We start from the raw sequence: 20,598 nt of genomic DNA on the forward strand, positions 1-20,598 counted from the left end.
GCAACTATTATTTTTGACTTATATTTTTTATAAACAAATTCACTTATTCTAATAAACATTTATTATACATTTTTTTATAATTTATATTAAAAAAATAATTAATGTATGATTATATTAATTAATAAAGAGCATTTTAGTTCACTCTTTTTTTTTAAATATAATTATTACATTTAATCAACTGTCTTAAATTATGTAATACAATTTCCGCCCACCCCCCGCCCCGGTTTCCTCCCTAAATATAAAAGACGAGGGAATACATTTCTACCAAGTGGCCCCAATGGTGAATAGGATTTTGTGAAGCCGACAAAATATCATCTCAACCTTCCAGATCCAATACTTGTGACCTGAGAAGGAAATGTGTGTCACCGTCAGTGGGGTTCAAAGCATCTCTCATCAATCCTTACAATTCCCTGTCTGTTTGCATGCAAAGTGCCAACGTTATCTCGCGCGTGTGTGTAACGCAATTTTACAATTTTTATACTGTTATTATCAAATTTTTGGATCAAGAGATGATAAATTTATGAATATAGCAGGTATATATTTTTTACAAACAACAATGGATTTTTAATAAAATTATATATATTATGTTATTATTTTCGTTCATTTTGTTATTGATGAATCATACCCAAGTCTTCGTTGAAATTGTACAAATATTCCTTATATTTTTATATTATACAATCTAATCTAGTTTAAAATAATTGAACTAAAATGCTCCTTAAAACCAGCATATATTATATCCAGATCAATCATCCAAATACACGCGAATTAAAATAAAAATAATAATTGATCGGTTCGTTGGCCATTAGGAAGCCAGACTTAGGCAACTAGCAAATGAACTGATTGACATCATTTCAAAAGGTCAAAAATTTTCCTTCTGAAAAGGACAATGGGACCTCTCCTCTCAGAGGAGTGACATTCAAGCAAATAAATCTCCCCCACAACTGAAACTTCACTATCATCAAATAATTAATTTAGAGTCTCAATCTTTTCTCATCCATTCATGACTACCCTATCTTCCGCAATGGAAAAGAAAAACTCATTTCAACGGCTAAACCACTTCATAATTTGCCACACCCACTTCTGCATCTGCTTTGGCTGCCCATTCAAGCAAAATATTTCTTCAACTGAAGCACTTCTAGTACGTTCACTGTATACCTTTCAAATATTTATAACAAGGTTTATAGGAAGCCACTCAGATGACAGAATTTCATATTCTCTCGCAATCCTCATGCCTTTCAATAAAAAAAAAATGAAGTCTTGAATCAATTGTTGAAACACAGTATGGCACCGCAAATCCACAATGTTAGGCATAAGCCATCCCTCAAACAGCATCTAGCCAATGTGGGCAACAGGAACAACATTTACATAATTCCATAGATTCACCTCAGATGCCTACCCCGCCATGAATATCAATCAGGCTGTAGAATTTCCAGAAGGATGCCACCCAAGTAAACCACACAATAATATATGTTTGCCTACAAGAGTCAATTCGGATAGCTGCTAAATTACTTTTGTGGTTAACAGAGGTTATTAAGGTTCAATACATAGTGAAAAATATAGTGTGATGTTTCCCGAGTTTAGGCCACCTCAGAAGAATCTTCTCTAGGTCTAAGGAAAATGTGGTAAATAGCCATGAGCAAAGGGATTTGAACATGCAGGTGGTGCTCAGTTAATTAAGGGGAAACCATAAAAGATATTTACTTCTAAACTTTCAAATGCAAGAGTTGCTTGGATCCTAGACAAATCATAACTTGCAATGTCAATATGGTCTATAATTCCAATCAGCTTTGAGTTTGAGCCTTTTATACAGCATAATTTTCATTTAGCTATTGTATAACATGAAATAGAGCAGCATGACAAGTAAAGAGAAGGACAAGAGAGTAGGCTTGCATATGCAACACAGATTGCATGCAATCTTTAAACAACATGAAACAATAAATGGTCCATAAATGGTATATACATATTTAATTTGTATATGTGTATAGCCATGAAAAATGGGCAGGTGAACAACGGGCATCTTTTATGTATTTGAATCATTCACCACTGGCAACAAAAAACGAAAATAATTTATACATCATGGCCATAATTAAAAACATCAATCATCAAGCAATTTGATTTTCTTGCCTGAATTGCAAATCAGTTTACGAGGACTGTATAAATTAACACAGGTTTCATGGCTTGAATTAACACAGAAGGGTTTCTCCGCATGGTATTTTGCACAGTTTGAGATTCCAATCACAGTAATTAGAACCTTGGGAGCAGAGTTTGCAGCCAAGTGGAACAATAAGTGGTTCACAATCATGCTACCGAGAACATTCATCAAGGTGAAAGAGATTAATGCACTAACAATTTTAACAATACTACATGTCAATACCAGCTAAAAGCATGTTCTTACTCTACCACCTCAACTTTCAGACCTTTGCCATTTATATATAAATTTCTCTTCAACAACACTTGCAGTACAACGTTGGAAAACAATGGAAAGCTAAGCAAACAGAACCTGAGAGCTTGAAGGAGTTAAATAAGACAAACTTTCTGGCGCATCAATTACATTCCATTGAACACTGAAGCCCCGTTTTTTCGAACAACTTTCTTCTGGTTTCAGTCTTGAGATACGACCAACTGCAATGTGAAGATTTTTACCCACGACATAAATATGGCAATCACAAGCATTCACAGCAAAAGGTTTGCATATTTGCTCAGGCAAAGGGGGGCCTTCTATGGCTTCCCAAGTATCGTTTTCCATGTCATATACCTTAAGCTTCATTCTTTCAAGCTCTGAAACAACAAATAAGTGCCCATAAAGCACCACACTTGATCCAGTCCATCCTTCTCTAAGTCCAACAGCCATATTTTCCCAGTTATTAGCTCTTGGATCGTAGACCTGCCCCCTAGGAGAGACATAAAAAGGCCATAACCAACCCTCTGTCACGAGAAGCTTTCCATTAAGAACTGCAGCATCGTAAGATGCCATATTTGTTCCCATGCTGGCAATAGAGTACCAATTACCATTGTGAGGGTCCAAAACCTCAGCAGAATCAAGCTCAAAAAGATCAGTGCTGTTTCCCCCTGCTACGTAAATCATCCCATCAATCACTGCACTTGCAAAAAATGACCTAGCAGTAATCATCCGATTCATGAAAGTCCAACGATTTTTCTGCACCTCATATTTCAACGCCAGGTCAAGAGGACAATCCACATCAGAGACCATACCGCCACATACAAACAAAGTGCCCTCATGAGGAATTGAGATACACCTAAAACCATGGGGACAAACCTTATCCTTACAAGGCATTGAAGGTATAGTGTGCCAAGAAAAGTGGGTAAGGTCAAGAGCCTGCCACGTGATTTTTCCAGTGCATTTGTGGTAGGCACAGACAAAAAGCCAAGGGTCTTTCAATCCCAATTGCTTCCTGTGAGTAAAAAACTTCTCTTTACTACCAAATAGAAGATGCCACTTTTTGCAGACAGCTCTACAAGCAGAGTGACTCTCTACAGGAAGGCGGACAAGACAGTTAAGCGCAACATCATCAGGAAGGCCTGGAATTAGGGGTTCTCCTATAACAGACAAATCTAACTCTCGTGAAGAATTAGACAGAGAAGATTGGGCCACAGCTAGTCTAAACTTTGGGGATAGTGTCACTTGAGGATCCCCAAGCTTGTGCACTGGCACCTGTTGAGATGACAATCTTACACGCTGCATCTTTCTTTCAGGAGAAGATACTTGAACCGTTGAGAGACACTAAGATAATACTTTCTCAAGCATGAAATTTATGATATATATTATGTTCTAAAACTATACCCAATTTTTAATCCAGTAGGAAGAGTCTATCCAAGTTCTGTTAAATTGATTCAGTCAGATTTGTCGTAGAGTCCCAAATCATATACTAGCATGAAGAAAGGAACGAATTCTCCCTCAAATATAATCTAAATGCTGGTAGAATGCAACTCGCAGAAAATTCCCCTTCTCAAACATCCCCCACGAAACTCAAACAAGAGATATTGTATCAAAAGCCAGCAGCCCCATCACCACTTGAGCTAATGAAGATTTTAACCTGGGAATCAAAAGCAAAAAGTTGTAGCAGTAGATATAGAGTTGCAATTTGCAGATAGCAAATTCACAAAATCCTAGGAAAGAACAGTTTAATCAGTTCAAAATCTCAGCTATATAGTGAAAATAAACAAGCGAACGAGGGGAAAAAAAATAAATAAAAGCCAAAGCCTATTGAAGTTTCTATAGCAGGCTTTGGGGATTGATCATTAAAAGAAAGGCAGTCCAGAAATTGCATGTTTCCAGTGACAATAAAGCCACACCAATACGTAGGGAAATTAAAAAAAAATTAGAAAGGAAAATGAATTGAGGTGAATGAAGCAAGGAGCTTACAGGCAAGAAACTGTCGAACTGATAACTGATTGAGCACAGATAGATTCGAAGACGGGGGTGACGGACTTCGAGTCTTGAGATGAGATGAGATTCAAGACTAGTTTTGCATACATATACAGGAGGAGGCGGTGACGAGTATCAATATCATTATTCTTTCCTATCAATGAAAGATTTGATTATTCTGTAGCTAACACAACTACACAAGGACGCCGGTACTCAGATTCATGCAAAGCCACGCGCTTTTGGGTTAGCCATGGCACGCTTTCGTATATAAAAATTAAAAGTCCCACAATTCAACTGTTCAAGTGCTGCCCGTGGCTACACGCGCTGCGAATTCAGACCGCAGCCACTATACATTATTCATTCATTTTCTTTATTTCATCGCTTAAGATCTGAGAAGGAAGATGACAGGCTAAAAAAGATGAAGTACTTAAACGTGTAATTAAAGCAAATTAACATAATTAGTAGATAATCAAGGATAAATGGGAATTATGGGAAAAGAGCTTATCATGAACTAGACAGAAGCTTGAGGAACAAAACAAGCAAATTCTGGTGAGGAATGAATAGTTGGATTCCATGTGCTTTTTCGATTCGATCGGAAATGGGACCACCATCGCTATAGTTGTAAAGAAATAGTTTTTTCCCCTGTAACATCTGCTCCTGAGCCTTGACAAAATTGGCATTTTCTTTAGATTTATGTGTTGACAATCTAGATTCGTCTCTCGATTTACATTTGTTCAATTATTTCTCGTAAATGTTTTTATTTAACGCTTTATTCTCAAATATTTGTGCCTTTCACAAAAAACTAGAGTATCATTGTCACGGTATTGAAGCTCCTTTTTTTTTTTAATGTGTTGATCAATCTCTTTATTATTGGAGCTCCTTTTTTTTTATATGTCAGCTTTAACTTGATTAATCTCTTCATCTTTATTAAGTCGACCAAATCTTTAAAATATAAACAAAGAAATCAAAATATTTAGAACTCATGAAAGAATAAAAAATTTAAATTTAAGAATTTGAGAGCTTTATTATTTATTGTTTTGTTTTATTATTACAAATGAAGGGTGAGAGGTGCTTATAAACTTTCTCTTTATTTTAAAATTTTCTCGCATCTTTTATAAATAGTAAGTATGACTCCAATCCTATGATGTTCATTCATTTTCCAAATATTTTATAAAAATATTTACAGAAATGTATATAGATATTTACAAGGATATTTTTAATGACTATTTTCAAGATATGTGTGTGAAATATTTTAAAATATCCTAAAATATATTAGAATATTTTAAACATCTCCACATTTATCTATAAGTTTTAAATATTTTTAAACTGTTTTAAATGCTTCTAAAATATTTTGAAACATACTAAATTTTTTTTGAATATCTTGAACTCTCTTAAAATTCTTTACATTGTTCTAAATATCTCCAAAAACACTTTATTCTTGCAAGTTGTTCTCTTTCTGGCCACAGGTTGTGACACACCGCGCATTATACATCATAATTAGTATACAAAATATAAGCAACTATGGAGTTTTTAAGCTATCAAAAATAACGCAAGTCATTTTGGGATACGTGTGGGTGTATTTTATCCTAATCAAATAAGAAATAAGTATAGCAATGAGGCAAAGGATTTGAATTATTGGTAAATGATTATTGGCCGACTTTTTAATCATCTAGCGTCCCTCAATTCTCAAACCTGTAATTTTGAATATTTCTTTCAATATTTTTATAATTATAAAATTTCTTCTCTCTTGTTTCTTATTTGCGCTTTTTTGGTTCCTTTCCATTAAAGTTTCTTAATCTTGTTCAATTGAAGCAGCGATCTCGAAATATCTTTAGTCGGATTGCATCCAATAATTAAAAGTGCAATTAAAGTGACAACAACTAAAAAATCCACTGTTGGATTGGATTTTTTTTAATTTCATTATCAATCCAAAAAAACAGGGTCATGTCACCGTATTGATTGTATTTGTAATGTGCCTTTTAAGTTTCAGCTAAGCTTTCAAGCATTCCTGTTGTTGCATCGCATCATTAAAAAAAAAAAAAAATAGTAATACATCTGTGGAATGACAAGCACATTACACCACTAAACATCACGAACCAATTATTAAATAAAATGTTGACAATTTGAGGTAAAAATTTACGATATTTCACATATGGCTTCTACTGAACTCATTTTGCATGAATTTTTTCGCTTGTAAGATTTTTTTTTTTATTTCAATCCAACATCCCATCAAAATTTTGAAAATGATGGTGTATAATGAGTGTAAGTTTAATCTAATAGGAAAAAATTATGTATAGGTCTTGTGAAACAAACTTATTTACTAATAAATCTCACAAAATTCAAAAACCATGACCAGATCCCTTAAGAATTTAAAATTAGGCTGCAAAGATAATAACACTTTTATCAAACATATGTTACATCAATCAAATAATTAATTTATAATTATTTTATTAGAAATTTATAATTATAATTTTAACTTTTTATAACTATAAATTCACATATTAATAATTAAATAATCATATGCTATTAACAAAATCTAATATTAATTATTTACAACTACTTTATTAGTAATTTATAACTATAATTTTAAATTTTTATAATTGTAACTTCATATATTTAATAGTTAAAATAATTAGTTTAATTATTTGATATATAAACTTATAATTATAAAAAATTAAAGCCATAGTTATAAATTATTTCATTGATATAATATATATATATATATATATATATGTTTAATATGAGTATTATTGTCTTTTTATTTCAATTTCAAATAACACTCAATCCCAAAGGACTTAATTATGATTTTTAAATTTTATAAAATTTATTTATAAATAAATTTATTTTATGGGACCTATATATAATTTTTTCATATAATAATCCGCAGTCCCCTCAAGTGGTGAAATTGATTCCCCAAATGTTGGGCCTGACGTCACCTCCAGCCGTGAGTTTATTGGGCACCGATGTGGTATTGGATGTCGCATTGGGTCAAGGAGTTAAAGAAATCGAAAAGTTGTCTCATTCAACTAATAGATCCAATGAATTTGGCCCAAAATTTAATGGGTCTAATGACCCAAAAACAAACGGGCCTTATTTGATTGGTCCAATAGTCCACTGGGTGTTGCGAACCTAATCCTCAACCACGAGTTCTGACTCGGCTTTCCAATTTCAGTTGCTAAATTAAATAAAAAATATCCGACCAAGATATAAATAAATAAAAATATGCAAGCACGAACTTGAAGCCATGACTTCAAGGTAAATGGAAAATTTTAAGTATGTAAACATTAAAAGATTGAGATTGGTGGGTTTTCACGGGATAAGATTCAACTGTACTTACATCTCAAATTCAACGGCCAATACCTATTAAGTTAGTTATACGTTTTGACAAATATGAGAACTGAGAGGTAATCGATTTTTTTTATTTAAAGTGAAAACTACGAAGGTGATATTATACCAAACTCTTTGGATTCAAATTCCATGAGGATTCAGAAATTTCAAAAGTATATACCATTGACCCATTAGCAACATTTTTGAGTTGTTCATCGGTACATAATATATATCTTGAACTTGCTTTAACTTTCACGCAAATGAACACACACACACACACCCACTAAGCCTCTTGATTGCTTTGCCTTCCGTATCCGCAAAATGAATATACGAAATGACAACCTTTAGCCACAGTAGAGTTATAAGACACGACCACACATTGTGATTATCGAACTGAGCCAATTTCTAAGTGTTGGTACTTTTATGTCACTAAGCTGAAAATGGAGCTAGTTCCCTTTTCAATGATATCGTTATTCAGATATTGCCCAGAAACTAACAATTTTTTTTTTGTAAATTTATACATGGTTTTGACGAACAAATTATTAATTAAGAGATAGCCCTTCTTCTAATTACCAAAAAGCTCCAAATCAGTGCAATTATTTGTTGCCTTTCACGTTCGGCCACACGTACACACAGACCTACAAAAATAACTCCAATTGTCCTGCATGCTGCAGCTCAGTCCCATCAAGTGCTCAAGATTTTTCTCGGGATCGATTGCTTCGAGATTATATTTCTTACTGTAATCATCAGAAAAAATAAAATAATTAAGCAGATATACAATATACATCAAAGATTAAGCCCCAAGGCCAACGTTTAAAGGTTAAAAGTTCTATCAGGCAATTAAAACTCATTAATTTTGGTATATGTATTGCATACATACAATATATAGTAGTCTAGCTTCAGTTCTATCTCACTCGATGTTTCTATTGACGTAAACGACTCTAAAACCAGTATTTGATTACTATATTATGTTTATGTTGCCACCCTTAGTAAAGAACAGAATATTTTCCCAAGAGTATATATTCCAATCCTTAAGTAGCAATACTTTTGTTTAAACTATACATGTTTTGAAGTCCATGTCTCGCATGAAATTTAAATTGAGCCCCCCCTGGGTAACTATTACACACACACGAATAGCTGGACGAGTGACGAACGAGAATGATAATCTTACGTACATAATTCTAAAATGCTTCTTAGAATATTTGTAATCCAAAACAACAAAAAAAGTACTGTAATTTGTGCATCGGTGATTGATATATAGTACTGAAAGATCAGAATACCAGAAAGTTCATGATATAGATTCAATTTGTTAAAGAAGAAAAAGAAGACTGACTTGATTATGAAATACTACAGGGTTATGAAATACTACAGGGTAGTATGTGAAAGTAATAGTTTATTAGATGTAATAAAACATGACTTTAGTGATGATCAGTGGATGACACTGTTTAACTTTTTGAACTATGGAGGCCGGTGGATGGGGACATGATCAGAAGGGAATGGCTTTCTGTGGTTTTTGTTGTGTCTGCCATTTATGCTGTGCTGCATAAAGCCCTTGACTCACAATGTTTGGTTTTGGTGTCAACATCACCTCTCCTTTTTGCACAAAGCGCATTTACAAATGAAAGATTAGATATTATTTTATTTTTAGCTGAAAAGCAGTTTTTGCTATTGCTTTCTTATCTATTTTCTCCAAGTACCTCTATTAGCGATGTTATTTTGTTCTTTGAAGCGGGTATATACTTATTGTGTTTTACTCTTTTATTTTATTTTTTTACATATTCTCTTTTTAATTTTCTCTTACCTACTTCATACATTTTGGTTCTGCATCCATATTGTATAAATGCATGCCATGATTACGACGTCGCACCCACTATCTTATAAGACTTTGGACATGCACCTAAATTTATTCTGAACATGCTCTCACAATTCTCAAGACAGCAAGTCTGGTTCATGTACCAGGACAATAAAAATGCCTTCGAATGATAATGCTTGACCAAGGGGTGGAAAAGGCAAAAGAATTCTCTTAAAGCAACTCGCGAGACTCTGTGAATTAGTTGGAGAAGAACTACATATACTTCAACTTAGGAATTACGTGCAAACTTTAAATGAAGGTTATCTCTATCACACACACACGCTTTTCCAAAAATGAAGGCACGATGAAGGAAAGGACATATATACTGCAATCTGATTCTAATCATAAATACAATAAATTAGCAATAATGAACTCCTAGATTAATTGAAAAAATAGGCTGAGTTTCCACCACGTCGTAAAAGTCGCTCGTCTTTGGAGACAGAATTGAATAACCAACCACCTCAAACTTGTCGTCGCATGTTTGCACACCATGTGCAAGCCAAACACAATATCTCAACCCAAATCCCTTCCCTTCGTATCTCTTTTTTTCACATTTCTACTGCAGACAAACTCTCCCGGAAATCTGATTCTCTCGTATTTTTGTTGGGTTCATTTGGTGTATGCATAAAGTATTAGTAGAGCCCCAGAATGCAAGCACAGTGAAAAAGTTCGGAAGAGCTTCAGTTTCAAAGAGAAATCATGAGAGCGCAAAGAAAGATGGAAAAAAAAAAAGGGAATCAAAAGACAAAAAAGGAGAAAGAGGTCTCACCATACTTTCCACTATGGAAAACATGTTTCTTCCACGGAAATTGAAGATTAAACCAACTGGTGGCTCCTTATTAGGTCCAAAAAATCAGTTATAGGGAATTTCACGCAATTGTTTAGACCTTTTATCATTTTATGGTTTGTTGTATCCCTTCAGGCCATTCATTAAAAATAATTTATCTAGCTTATGAGAACTTTTTCTTTTCTCAAGGTCATTAATTTAATATTTCACATTCTTTTTCCTTTCAATCAACAAAATAGTCCTCTCGTTGAATATAAAATAACAGTTCATCATATATAGACTAGACTAGTTGATACAAGGATTAATGAATAGCTCATGTTGCCATTCACGGATGATATGAATGTGCCTACAGGTGTCTAGACATGTTTTAGGGGTTCAAAGCACATGGGTAAATCCTATCATAATTTAACTTTTATTGGTATAGTCTCATAAGCGCTAACTAGTATACTAATAATAATGGGAACTTCATCTCGTTGAAAGGGATAGTTTTGATTATGAACATTTGAGAGGCTTTATCTTTGAAAGATCAGTTAAGAAAATATTGATTTCAAGATGCTATTTTGTCCCTGCAATCCTTGTTGAATCCTTCCAAGCTGACAGTAGATTAGCATGGAGATGGAAATATAGGAGGCCATGTGCATGTGACATCTTATAATAACTTTGTTCATATGTTATCATTTTAATTCAAGGCGTTAAAGAAAGTGATGTTTATTGTTCTCTAATTTATAATTCACATATCAAATTATGTATTCAAGCCTAGACCTTGAAGAGATAAAGTATACTTTTTCCCTTGGAATAAAAATTATTCCTATGAAAATCCAAGTAAAATTAATATGAACCACGTTAGTTGCATTATTCCCAATATCCACACATTATGCACATTGGAGATGAGGAGGAAATGGTAGAATTCTACAGAACAATAATGGATGATCTTGAAAGATGGAAACTTGGAAGCGTTTATTAAGTCGCATAGTGCGTTTTTCCCACGTGATCTTCCAATTGTATCATCATGTGCATCAAGAAAGAATCGATTGCGTGTAAGCTAAGCTCACTGAGATATTATTGGCGAAACAAAAAGTAGACCTAGTTTACCATATTATTTATAGTCTATTCAATTAAAATACTCCAAATAATTAATAGAATTTTGTGTGACATTTTTTTAACTGATGTATTTTTATAAAAAAATAAAAATTTAATTTCTTATTTTTTCTCTCACTGTTATCATTAATATCAAAATCAATTTATATTTAATACAATTAAAATATTATATTTTTATTAGACAAATTATAAATAATGTGGTGTACTGGCCTATCTAAGAATTTTTCTTCCTATTTAACAAACTAGAATTGTTGCTACTCCATGTCATTCAACTAGCCGCACTTCAAATTGTTACACTTGACCGTTTGCAATAAGACCAACCGATGGATCAACCATCTATGACTAAACAAACTGAAATCAGAGAAACTAATAAACTTAATAACTCTTATCCGACTAACTAGTGGTTACCAAAATCGATGGCTCGAATATGCTTCACAAGTCTGAGTGTTCGAAGAAGAGAAGAAAGAGAAGCTTGAGAAAAAAGTCTGTAAAGAAAACCCTGATTGGGAATCTATATGGTTTTGGGATAGAAGCGTAATAGAGGGGAAAGTGGCATCGTCATTTGTCTGCAAATATAGAGGCTTTTTTTGCGGTTTGTCACATCCATTCAAATCAATCAGAGAGACTTGAGAGGCTGAGAAGTCATAATTGTGGAAGGCAAGTGGGTTGCATTATTTGTCCCACGATGCCGTACTCACACAGAATGGGTTTAAAGGATGTTGGGCAGGTGAAACATATATATACGAGAATAGAATAGAAAGCATGCATTGGTTAACTCAATTGTGTATTATCCATTTTGGTGTATCGAGGTTCGAGCAAGTTAAAACCCAATGACTCATAATTTATGAAGCACCGATGCTTTAAAAATGTAAATGTATCAGTATCAGATATGATATTTATAGAACACTTCATTATATGTATTTTATATTCTAACATTTTATATTATAATTTTTATTAATAATTTTTTATTATATCATTAAAAAATTTAAAAAAAATACTTAATATTTTGATTGATGGTTGTAAATATCATTGTATTACTTAAAAAATTCTTGTTTAAAAATTAAAGTACCTATACCTATATCATAAAATATTAAAATATATATTATAAATATTCTCCCACTTGTATTTTAAAATTTTAAAAATTTTTTATATCACTGTATCATGTTATATCTTATTAGATACTCGCACTAGTATATATACAATCTAGCTCATAATGCCCCTTTTGTCTGATCTGTGCATGACTTTGGAAACAAGCTGGTCGATGATGGCGAGAGGCTACCAAACATTGGCTCTCCCTCTTGCGCAGAGGGTCTACACTACAACTTGTTCATAATACACTTCATTTGTGACTAATTAACTTCTCTCTAATGGATAAATCGTCTGGGGTCGTCCTTAAGTGCTTGCAATTTTCTAAAGTAACACCAATAGGGTTCGACATTTGATGGTGCTGAAAGTTTATAATTGGATATTTGTTAACTCGGTCTTAAACGGAATGAAGCCACTTTTGTGTGAAACAAGAAGCTAGAGCATAAAAAAGTTTGCAGCTCTGATGCATGTTACTGTATTCTAGCAATCTAAAAAGTTAATTACGTAAAGCTAGCTTATAATAATAACTGACTATTCTAGATTTTTTTGAGCTTTGAGAGTAACCATTCTCTTGTATTATTTATCTTCTTGTTTTATACTATGTTAGGAGTGAGTTCATCATACACAAGGGCATAATATATATTGAGAGAGGGAGAAGGATATTTAAAAGCAGAGAGAAGCAATTAATCATCGATGAGACCGGGACGGAAATGGAAGGGAAACCAAAATATGAGAGAATAAAAATGCAAGCAAGTAGAGAGTTTTGCAATCTGCTTCCGAGTTACGATATTCAATAATCAAATAATTGAGAATAAGTCATGCATTAACTTCTAGGGTTCGCACCCGTTTTGGCCCATGAGTATAATGTTATGAAGATTCCACAGGTCACACGTGAAAGAAAAAATTTTATTTCCAGAGTTCCTTGTTTTCCTTGTTCCAATGCTCATCATTCTTTGAAGTATAAACTCAACATTATTCCCATTTTGAATTTCTAGAAATAAACTGTACCCCTCTCTTATTTTGGTTGACCACGTGCATCCATCGCGGCCCCTTGTAGAACTAAACAATATGCTATAACAAGACATGTTATTTTTTGGGTGGTTAACATAACTATCAAGTTAGGATAAGCCATCACTTAGCATGTGTTTGGTTCTGCAGCAGAAACATGAGAAATATTACTTCCTCAGAAACCAAGAAAACGCGGTTTCCATTGCGGAAACAAACACACCATTAGGGATTATAAACTTGCATTCACCACTGGATCAAATCAAATGTCAAAAGACCCATACACAGATTAGACGACAAGAAATCTCTTCGTGCGGATCAGGGTTAATTAACCACCAATGTAAGACTTTGTGTGAGGAGGATTTGATTTGAACTAACACTTATGATTAAGGGGTAAGTTTTTGACAAATCCTTCAACCACTCTTGTGATATGTGATGGTTGCTATCATGAGGAAACGACATGTAGGGTAGAGATGCATTGACCTAAAAATTTAATGAGCCCACTGAGAAAAACTCTATGGAGTTGGACTTACTATGATTTGATTTTTGTTTTTACAATTTTTAAAAAAGATTGAATTTCTTATGAGTAAATTGTCGTTCTACATGACTTTATTCTATATATAAAATTATTAATTCTTTCATAGATTATATTGAGCAACTTTGGTCAGAAAATTATTAGAAGATCAACCAAAGCCAAAATACAAATTTCGAGTTAGACGGTAATAATCCGACATCCGCAAGCAGTTAAGCACCCAGAGTTAAAGGCAAAAATCACCATCACCATTAATGTCGCCCAAACTGACCCTTCTTTCATTTTCGTAAGCAGGGGGCAAAAACATAATCTTATTTGCCGCCCCACACCACATCCCAAGGTTTGCAATAATATGTAGAAATTACCATGCACGAACACAGATTTTTTTTCTTTCCCCTCGAAGAAAAAAAATCTGTCTAGGGAAGACAGATCCGCAGATTAATTAAATAAAGTTACAAAGGTTTAGGTTGCTCTGACATACTGTGCACTATGAATCTTGATTAAATAGTATATGATGATATCTTAAGGATTATGGCTGGAAACATGCATATGGGTGTGATAAGAAATTACATCTGAACTTGATGGAATTTGCGCGGGTCATTTTTAAAGAAACAGAGGCAGAAAAGAAATATCTGTTAGTACACATGATTTTCATTTTCTTTTTTGACTTCTGGGACACAAACAACACCGGCACGAACAAACAACTTTTTTAAGGAAAAATAAAGCATAAAAGGTTGAGTAATTCTCCATAAAATGATTGGTACTGGATAATATCTTAATAATCAGAGAGAAGGGAGAATCCAGAGGAAGGCAACCCATTGGAAAGAAGTGAGATATATTCACATGAAAATCTCCATCGGCTGGAAAATGACAGTGCATGTGGACAGATTGGGAAAGGAAGCAATCTGTGAGATTACCCGCCACGATTATTATACTTGAAGTATCTACACAGTGTTAGATATTTATGGAAAATGCATGCGTACGATTAACATTTTCTCTTTTTATCAAATTATCAATATATATATATATATATAGTCGCTTCCTCGCTATATGATAAGTCAATGAGATTTTTAGATTCCAACAATTTTTGATATTGGATATACGAATAATTAGTAGCAAACAAAACTCGCTATCATTCTCAGAAAACTTTCTTAATTGATATTTCTTTTCCCCTTTTTTCCAACGGATATGCATGTTGATCGCTGAGAATAATGTCCGTTTTAATGAGTTTGGGTCCCCAACATATTCCAAGCTATGCAATTTGCAGACACTTTCATTACAGGTATATATCTTATTAGCATCAACGAAATTGACCATTACGTACAAATTCAAATCAGAAGATAGGTCTAGAGCTTCAAAATCATCTGCAAAGGTGAGGTTAATTTCCACTCAAACACAGAGCAATGACAAAATGAGTTCAACTAGACCTTCGTTCAACATATTTGCTGCTACATCTTAATAGCTGGGCAGTGTATGATTAATTGATTGCATGAACATGACCCGTATATCCATGTTGGCGCAACTCATATTCTTTGTCTAAGCTTGGAATTGGTTATGAAGAAACATGTTGCAGAACTCAGTTAATGAGTTAAAACTTGTTATTGTTGTATATGACCTATAAGAACGTGCTTTAATTTATAGCTATATATAGCACCATATAGGTTGAAACAAGAAGTGAATAAGATGATTTGGATGGAATAATCAAATCTTGACCATATATGAATGTGTCTGTGGGGAGAGGCGGTTTGTGTGTTTGCAATAGAAACTTGAAGAAATGAAGCTGATATATGAGCGGGAAGCCAGTAAGGATGAGGCATCGCTGTCAAGCTTGTTTGCCCGGTGGGCCGTGACAGTGGCTCCGATGGCTTCGTGTTTGGATGGCGCCGAGAAGCATCCGTGGCAACCTCACTACGCTCCAAAATGCCACTCCAATGAGCCATCCCTCCATGCAATTCGCATTTATTAGTGGGCGTCAACCTTTCACTTCGTCCTTCGGGGACCCCACAAACAAATTATTATATTCATTCATTTCTCTATTCAAACTCACTCTGCTATTTACATCTCATCATTATATATTACAGAGTTTAAACTTTTACCTGTATAAACCTCGCCCACCCCTTATATATAATCTGCTTTCATAACGTAAGAGACATTTACTGTTATAAATAAAAGGGATTCGGTCTACTAAATTACACACACACACACACACACGGTGTTGCTTCTGCTGCGATAAGTTTTGTTCCCTCTAAGAGTCATTTTTCATGCTGGTTACTATCAGTATTGTCCTTGTTATCAAAATTTTTGGGATATAACGCAAAATATGCTATTGGATATTGACAAGCAATCCCGATGGAGACGTCCCGCAAATGGCTTCTTGACATGTTCCAAGGGTCACATTGTCTGTGACAGAAACTCTTGAATTAATTTCACAAAGTTTCTGATCTTCTGGTATTGCGACGATCAAATATCACAAGAATTAATTCAATGCTTCGCAACTAGGGTTGTGTAGCTGTTCTTATAATGTTAGTGACTCAAGAGGTGGAAACATTACGAAAATTGGATAGAATGGAGAGGAAGATAAGTGATAAGAAATCAGAGGCACGCATTAATTAATGAAAACGAATATGATCAACGGAGCCACGTGCTTATTGTTACACACAAATGTGGAGGACTCTGGAATTCACAATCTGTACAACTATACCTTGGAAGGCAAACTTGAGCTGACGGCAAAAAAATATGGATATGGACGTTGATATGTAAAGCTAAGCATTATTTCTATCGCCATGGTCTACAAGTGAGTGTGTTGTGAATCTGACTTCGCTTCTCTTGTGGCACTGATTAGTAGTGATGTGACAAAGATTCGTGGCTCTAAACTGTCTTGGTTTCATCCCCTTGCAGATCCCACCGTACAGAGGAATCAACCAAATAACAAAATAAATATAATAGATGTGTGTTCAGAGTGTGGGAGCCAATGGAATTAGAGTGAGTGAGTGTTGGCTTTGACCCTTAACTATGGCCTGTACTTGCTTGTCATGTACAATATCTTGTGGGTGTGATGGTGTCTCTCTCGCTTTGCTTGACTATTAAATAATCTTATTGGGTCCACTTGAGTCACTGACTGGTATATATGCGTTACTAGTTAATTTTCAGAGTTTGTAATTAGAAAATTGCGCCTACTATCGCTGTAGCGGCAGTACGTAGGCAGTGAATAGAGTGACTGGGTCACTTGTTTTGGTCTTACTTCAATTGTCTTGGCTTGACTGGGACATACTATGCTTCATTTGACCTTAAGGACACTAGCTAGCTCCTCTCTCCTAATTGTCTGCCTCTCACCCTGCGCGGAAGGGTATGTTCTCGTCGTAATTATGAAGATTAAATCAAATCAAATCAGTATGAAATTAATCAACTAATCATAAGATTATTACGAAACCCTCATTAGTATTGTTCCAGTCAATTATAAACTCATTGAGAATATAGCAAGCAAATTAAATACCAATTTTAGAATTAATTACAAATTAGTTCTTACTTTTTAAGAATTTAAATTAAATTACAGCATTTCGATTTTAGCATAAAAATTAAAATATTTTATGAACCATATATACTTAATTCATTTCACATAAATATGATGTGATATATAAAATATCTCGATTATTTTTATTTTTATATTATTTTATATTTATATTTTTTTAAAAAAATACATATAATTATTTTACGCAATGTATGTGAAATGTAGTTTTAAATCAGTATGGCTCGTAAAAGAGTGATGATAGAAGTCGAATTCTGGATCCCTTCCCCGTCCAAGAAGATCCCCTTTCCACCAATGCACCACGTGGTCTTCCCTTACGTGTATCATGAGGTCGAACCACGTACATACCAAAGGAATTTAAAAAAAAAAAATGGGATGAAGAAAACGGAAAATAAAAAAGAAAAAGAAGAAAAGGAAAAGGCTCGCCCTTCTACGAGCCCCAACTCTATTTATACCCGGTTGATCTCCCTCCCTTTCTTCCTCAAACCACCCATTCACCTCTCTCTCTCTCTCTCTCTCTCTCTCTCTCTCTCTGTGACAAAACAAACCAACAAACAGAACTTCTCTTGCATTCCAGTCTGAGACGGCCTAGAACCTCCATGATCATGGCGAGAGCAACCCCAAGCTCCGGTTCTACATGGGCTAAACCTCAAATTCCTCCTCAGTTGTCATCGTCTTCTTCATCACTTGTGGACTTGGGCTTTCCCATCAAGTCCATCTCCTTCAACAAGAAGCCCATCATTCCAAGAAGAGCAAATGTTCAGTGCGCTTTAAACTCTCCTTCCATATATCATCCCTTCTCCAATCAAACCTATCCCCAACCAGTAATCCCCAACGATAATAACCATGCAGCTCCTGCTACTAATCCCAATACTGACCAATTTCCTCCTTGGAATCCCTTACAGAAAGCCGCATCAATGGCCTTCGACTTGGTCGAAAGCGCTTTACTCTCACGCGAGCTCCAATACCCGCTCCCCAAAACTGCCGACCCACGCGTTCAGATATCGGGAAACTTCGCTCCCGTCCCGGAACAGCCAGTCCAACACTCCCTCCCCGTCGTCGGGGCCATTCCTGATTGCGTTGCTGGGGTCTATCTCCGAAATGGCGCCAACCCCTTGTTTGAACCCGTCGCGGGCCACCATTTCTTCGACGGTGACGGCATGGTTCACGCCGTTGCCATCAATGGCGGCGAAGCCAGTTACGCCTGCCGCTTCACCGAAACGGAGAGACTGGTTCAAGAACGCAAGCTCGGCCGTCCGATGTTTCCTAAAGCCATTGGCGAGCTCCACGGGCATTCGGGTATTGCTCGACTGCTTCTCTTCTACGCCAGAGGACTCTTCGGCCTCGTCGACCACCATCACGGCACCGGAGTTGCCAACGCTGGCTTAGTATACTTCAATGGTCGCCTTCTTGCCATGTCGGAAGATGACCTCCCTTACCAAGTTCGAATAACTCCCTCAGGTGACCTCCACACAGTTGGCCGTTACAGTTTCGACGACCAGCTCAAATCCAACATGATTGCTCACCCCAAGGTCGACCCGGAATCCGGCGAGCTCTTTGCTCTCAGCTACGACGTTATTTCGAAGCCGTACCTCAGGTACTTCCGATTCTCAGCAGACGGCCAGAAATCACCGGACGTGGAAATCCCCTTACCGGTCCCGACAATGATGCACGACTTCGCAATCACGGAGAATTTCGTGGTCATACCGGACCAGCAAGTAGTCTTCAAGCTCCAAGAGATGGTCACCGGCGGGTCCCCGGTAATCTACGACAAGAAGAAGAAATCGCGTTTTGGAATTCTTGCGAAGAATGCCCGGAACGCCTCCGACATCACATGGGTGGAGTCGCCCGACACTTTCTGTTTCCATCTTTGGAATGCCTGGGAGGAACCCGAAACGAACGAGATCGTGGTTATCGGGTCGTGCATGACGCCACCGGACTCGATTTTCAACGAATGCGACCAGAATTTGGAAAGCGTACTGTCGGAAATCAGACTGAACTTGAGCACGGGTAAGTCCACGCGCCGCCCCATAATCTCGGAATCAATGAACTTGGAAGCGGGTATGGTGAACCGGAACCGACTCGGGAGGAAAACCCGGTACGCATATCTCGCCATTGCAGAGCCGTGGCCGAAGGTGTCGGGCTTTGCGAAGGTAGACCTGTCAACAGGGGAGGTGAATAAGTACTACTACGGCGACAGAAGATACGGCGGGGAGCCATTTTTCTTGCCGAAAAGCAGAGACGGGGAGGAAGATGAGGGGTACATTATGGCATTCGTGCACGACGAGAGGACATGGAAGTCGGAGCTCCAGATTGTGAACGCCAAGGATTTGATGGCGGAGGCGACAGTGAAGTTGCCGTCACGGGTGCCTTATGGTTTTCATGGGACATTTGTGGACGCCAAGGATTTGGCAAGGCAGGCATAATTCTGGGGTCCCGACTGCATTTGTCAAAAGTTAGTGGGTCCGTAATTCTGTTTTCTATATAATTTCAAGTTTGGAGTGGAAAAGGAGGATTTTATTTTTACCGGAGGGATGAGCAGAGAGACAAGTCCCCGGATTCTCCTGGAATAGAAGATAGACCCCAGAACTAAGATTTTGTTTTTATTTGGTTTTGTGCTTCTTCTTTTTTCTTGGGATATGTATGTTGGGAGCCAGTTTGTAGCTTTTCCTCTGTAGGTAAATCTAGCTCAGCTGGTTTCTGCTTTCCTTGCTACCTTTGATCCACTTGTATCTACACGTCATGAATCCTATGTTTTAAGTTCTGTTTCTTTTGTGCCATATTTTTTTTTTATTAAGTGCAATTTTCTCTGCTTAACAATTTAATACCCCCAATCTAATTGTCCATATATATATATATATATAGATATTAAAAATATTTGAATTCTGATACATCCACTTATACCTCAGTAGTCGGTGCTGTATCTTTACATTACATATAAACTAGTTTAAAGTTCAATTTATTGACGCAACATAAATTGGTGAAAAATCAAGTGTAT

General features: G+C 35.8%; 2 protein-coding genes across 4 annotated transcripts; one reads left to right on the plus strand and one right to left on the minus strand.

Annotated features, from left to right (window-relative positions):
• Positions 1-698: 698 nt before the first annotated feature.
• LOC129306646 (F-box/kelch-repeat protein At1g30090-like) lies at positions 699-4,725 on the minus strand. 3 transcript variants are annotated; one of them, XR_008592241.1, is made up of 4 exons: positions 4,385-4,725; positions 2,756-4,055; positions 2,501-2,622; positions 699-1,475 (listed from the first exon to the last, which is right to left on the minus strand). XR_008592241.1 is itself a non-coding variant. In XM_054947334.1 (3 exons), exons 2-3 carry the CDS (start codon positions 3,701-3,703, stop codon positions 2,602-2,604), a joined length of 969 nt encoding a protein of 322 aa, XP_054803309.1. In that variant the 5' UTR covers positions 3,704-4,055; positions 4,385-4,725; the 3' UTR covers positions 699-2,601. The 3 variants fall into 3 exon arrangements, 2 of the variants coding, with proteins under 2 accessions (XP_054803309.1, XP_054803308.1); XM_054947334.1 differs by having other exon boundaries at positions 699-2,622; XM_054947333.1 differs by having other exon boundaries at positions 2,501-4,055; positions 4,385-4,711.
• Positions 4,726-18,104: 13,379 nt separating this feature from the next.
• On the plus strand, positions 18,105-20,369 carry LOC129305254 (9-cis-epoxycarotenoid dioxygenase NCED2, chloroplastic-like). Its single transcript, XM_054945260.1, has one exon. It carries the CDS (start codon positions 18,200-18,202, stop codon positions 20,024-20,026), a length of 1,827 nt encoding a protein of 608 aa, XP_054801235.1. The 5' UTR covers positions 18,105-18,199; the 3' UTR covers positions 20,027-20,369.
• The last annotated feature ends 229 nt before the right edge of the window (positions 20,370-20,598 follow it).

Source organism: Prosopis cineraria, unplaced genomic scaffold, assembly GCF_029017545.1.
Source record: "Prosopis cineraria cultivar Desert tree isolate PC_DT_omini unplaced genomic scaffold, ASM2901754v1 PC3, whole genome shotgun sequence".
NCBI lineage: Eukaryota > Viridiplantae > Streptophyta > Magnoliopsida > Fabales > Fabaceae > Prosopis > Prosopis cineraria.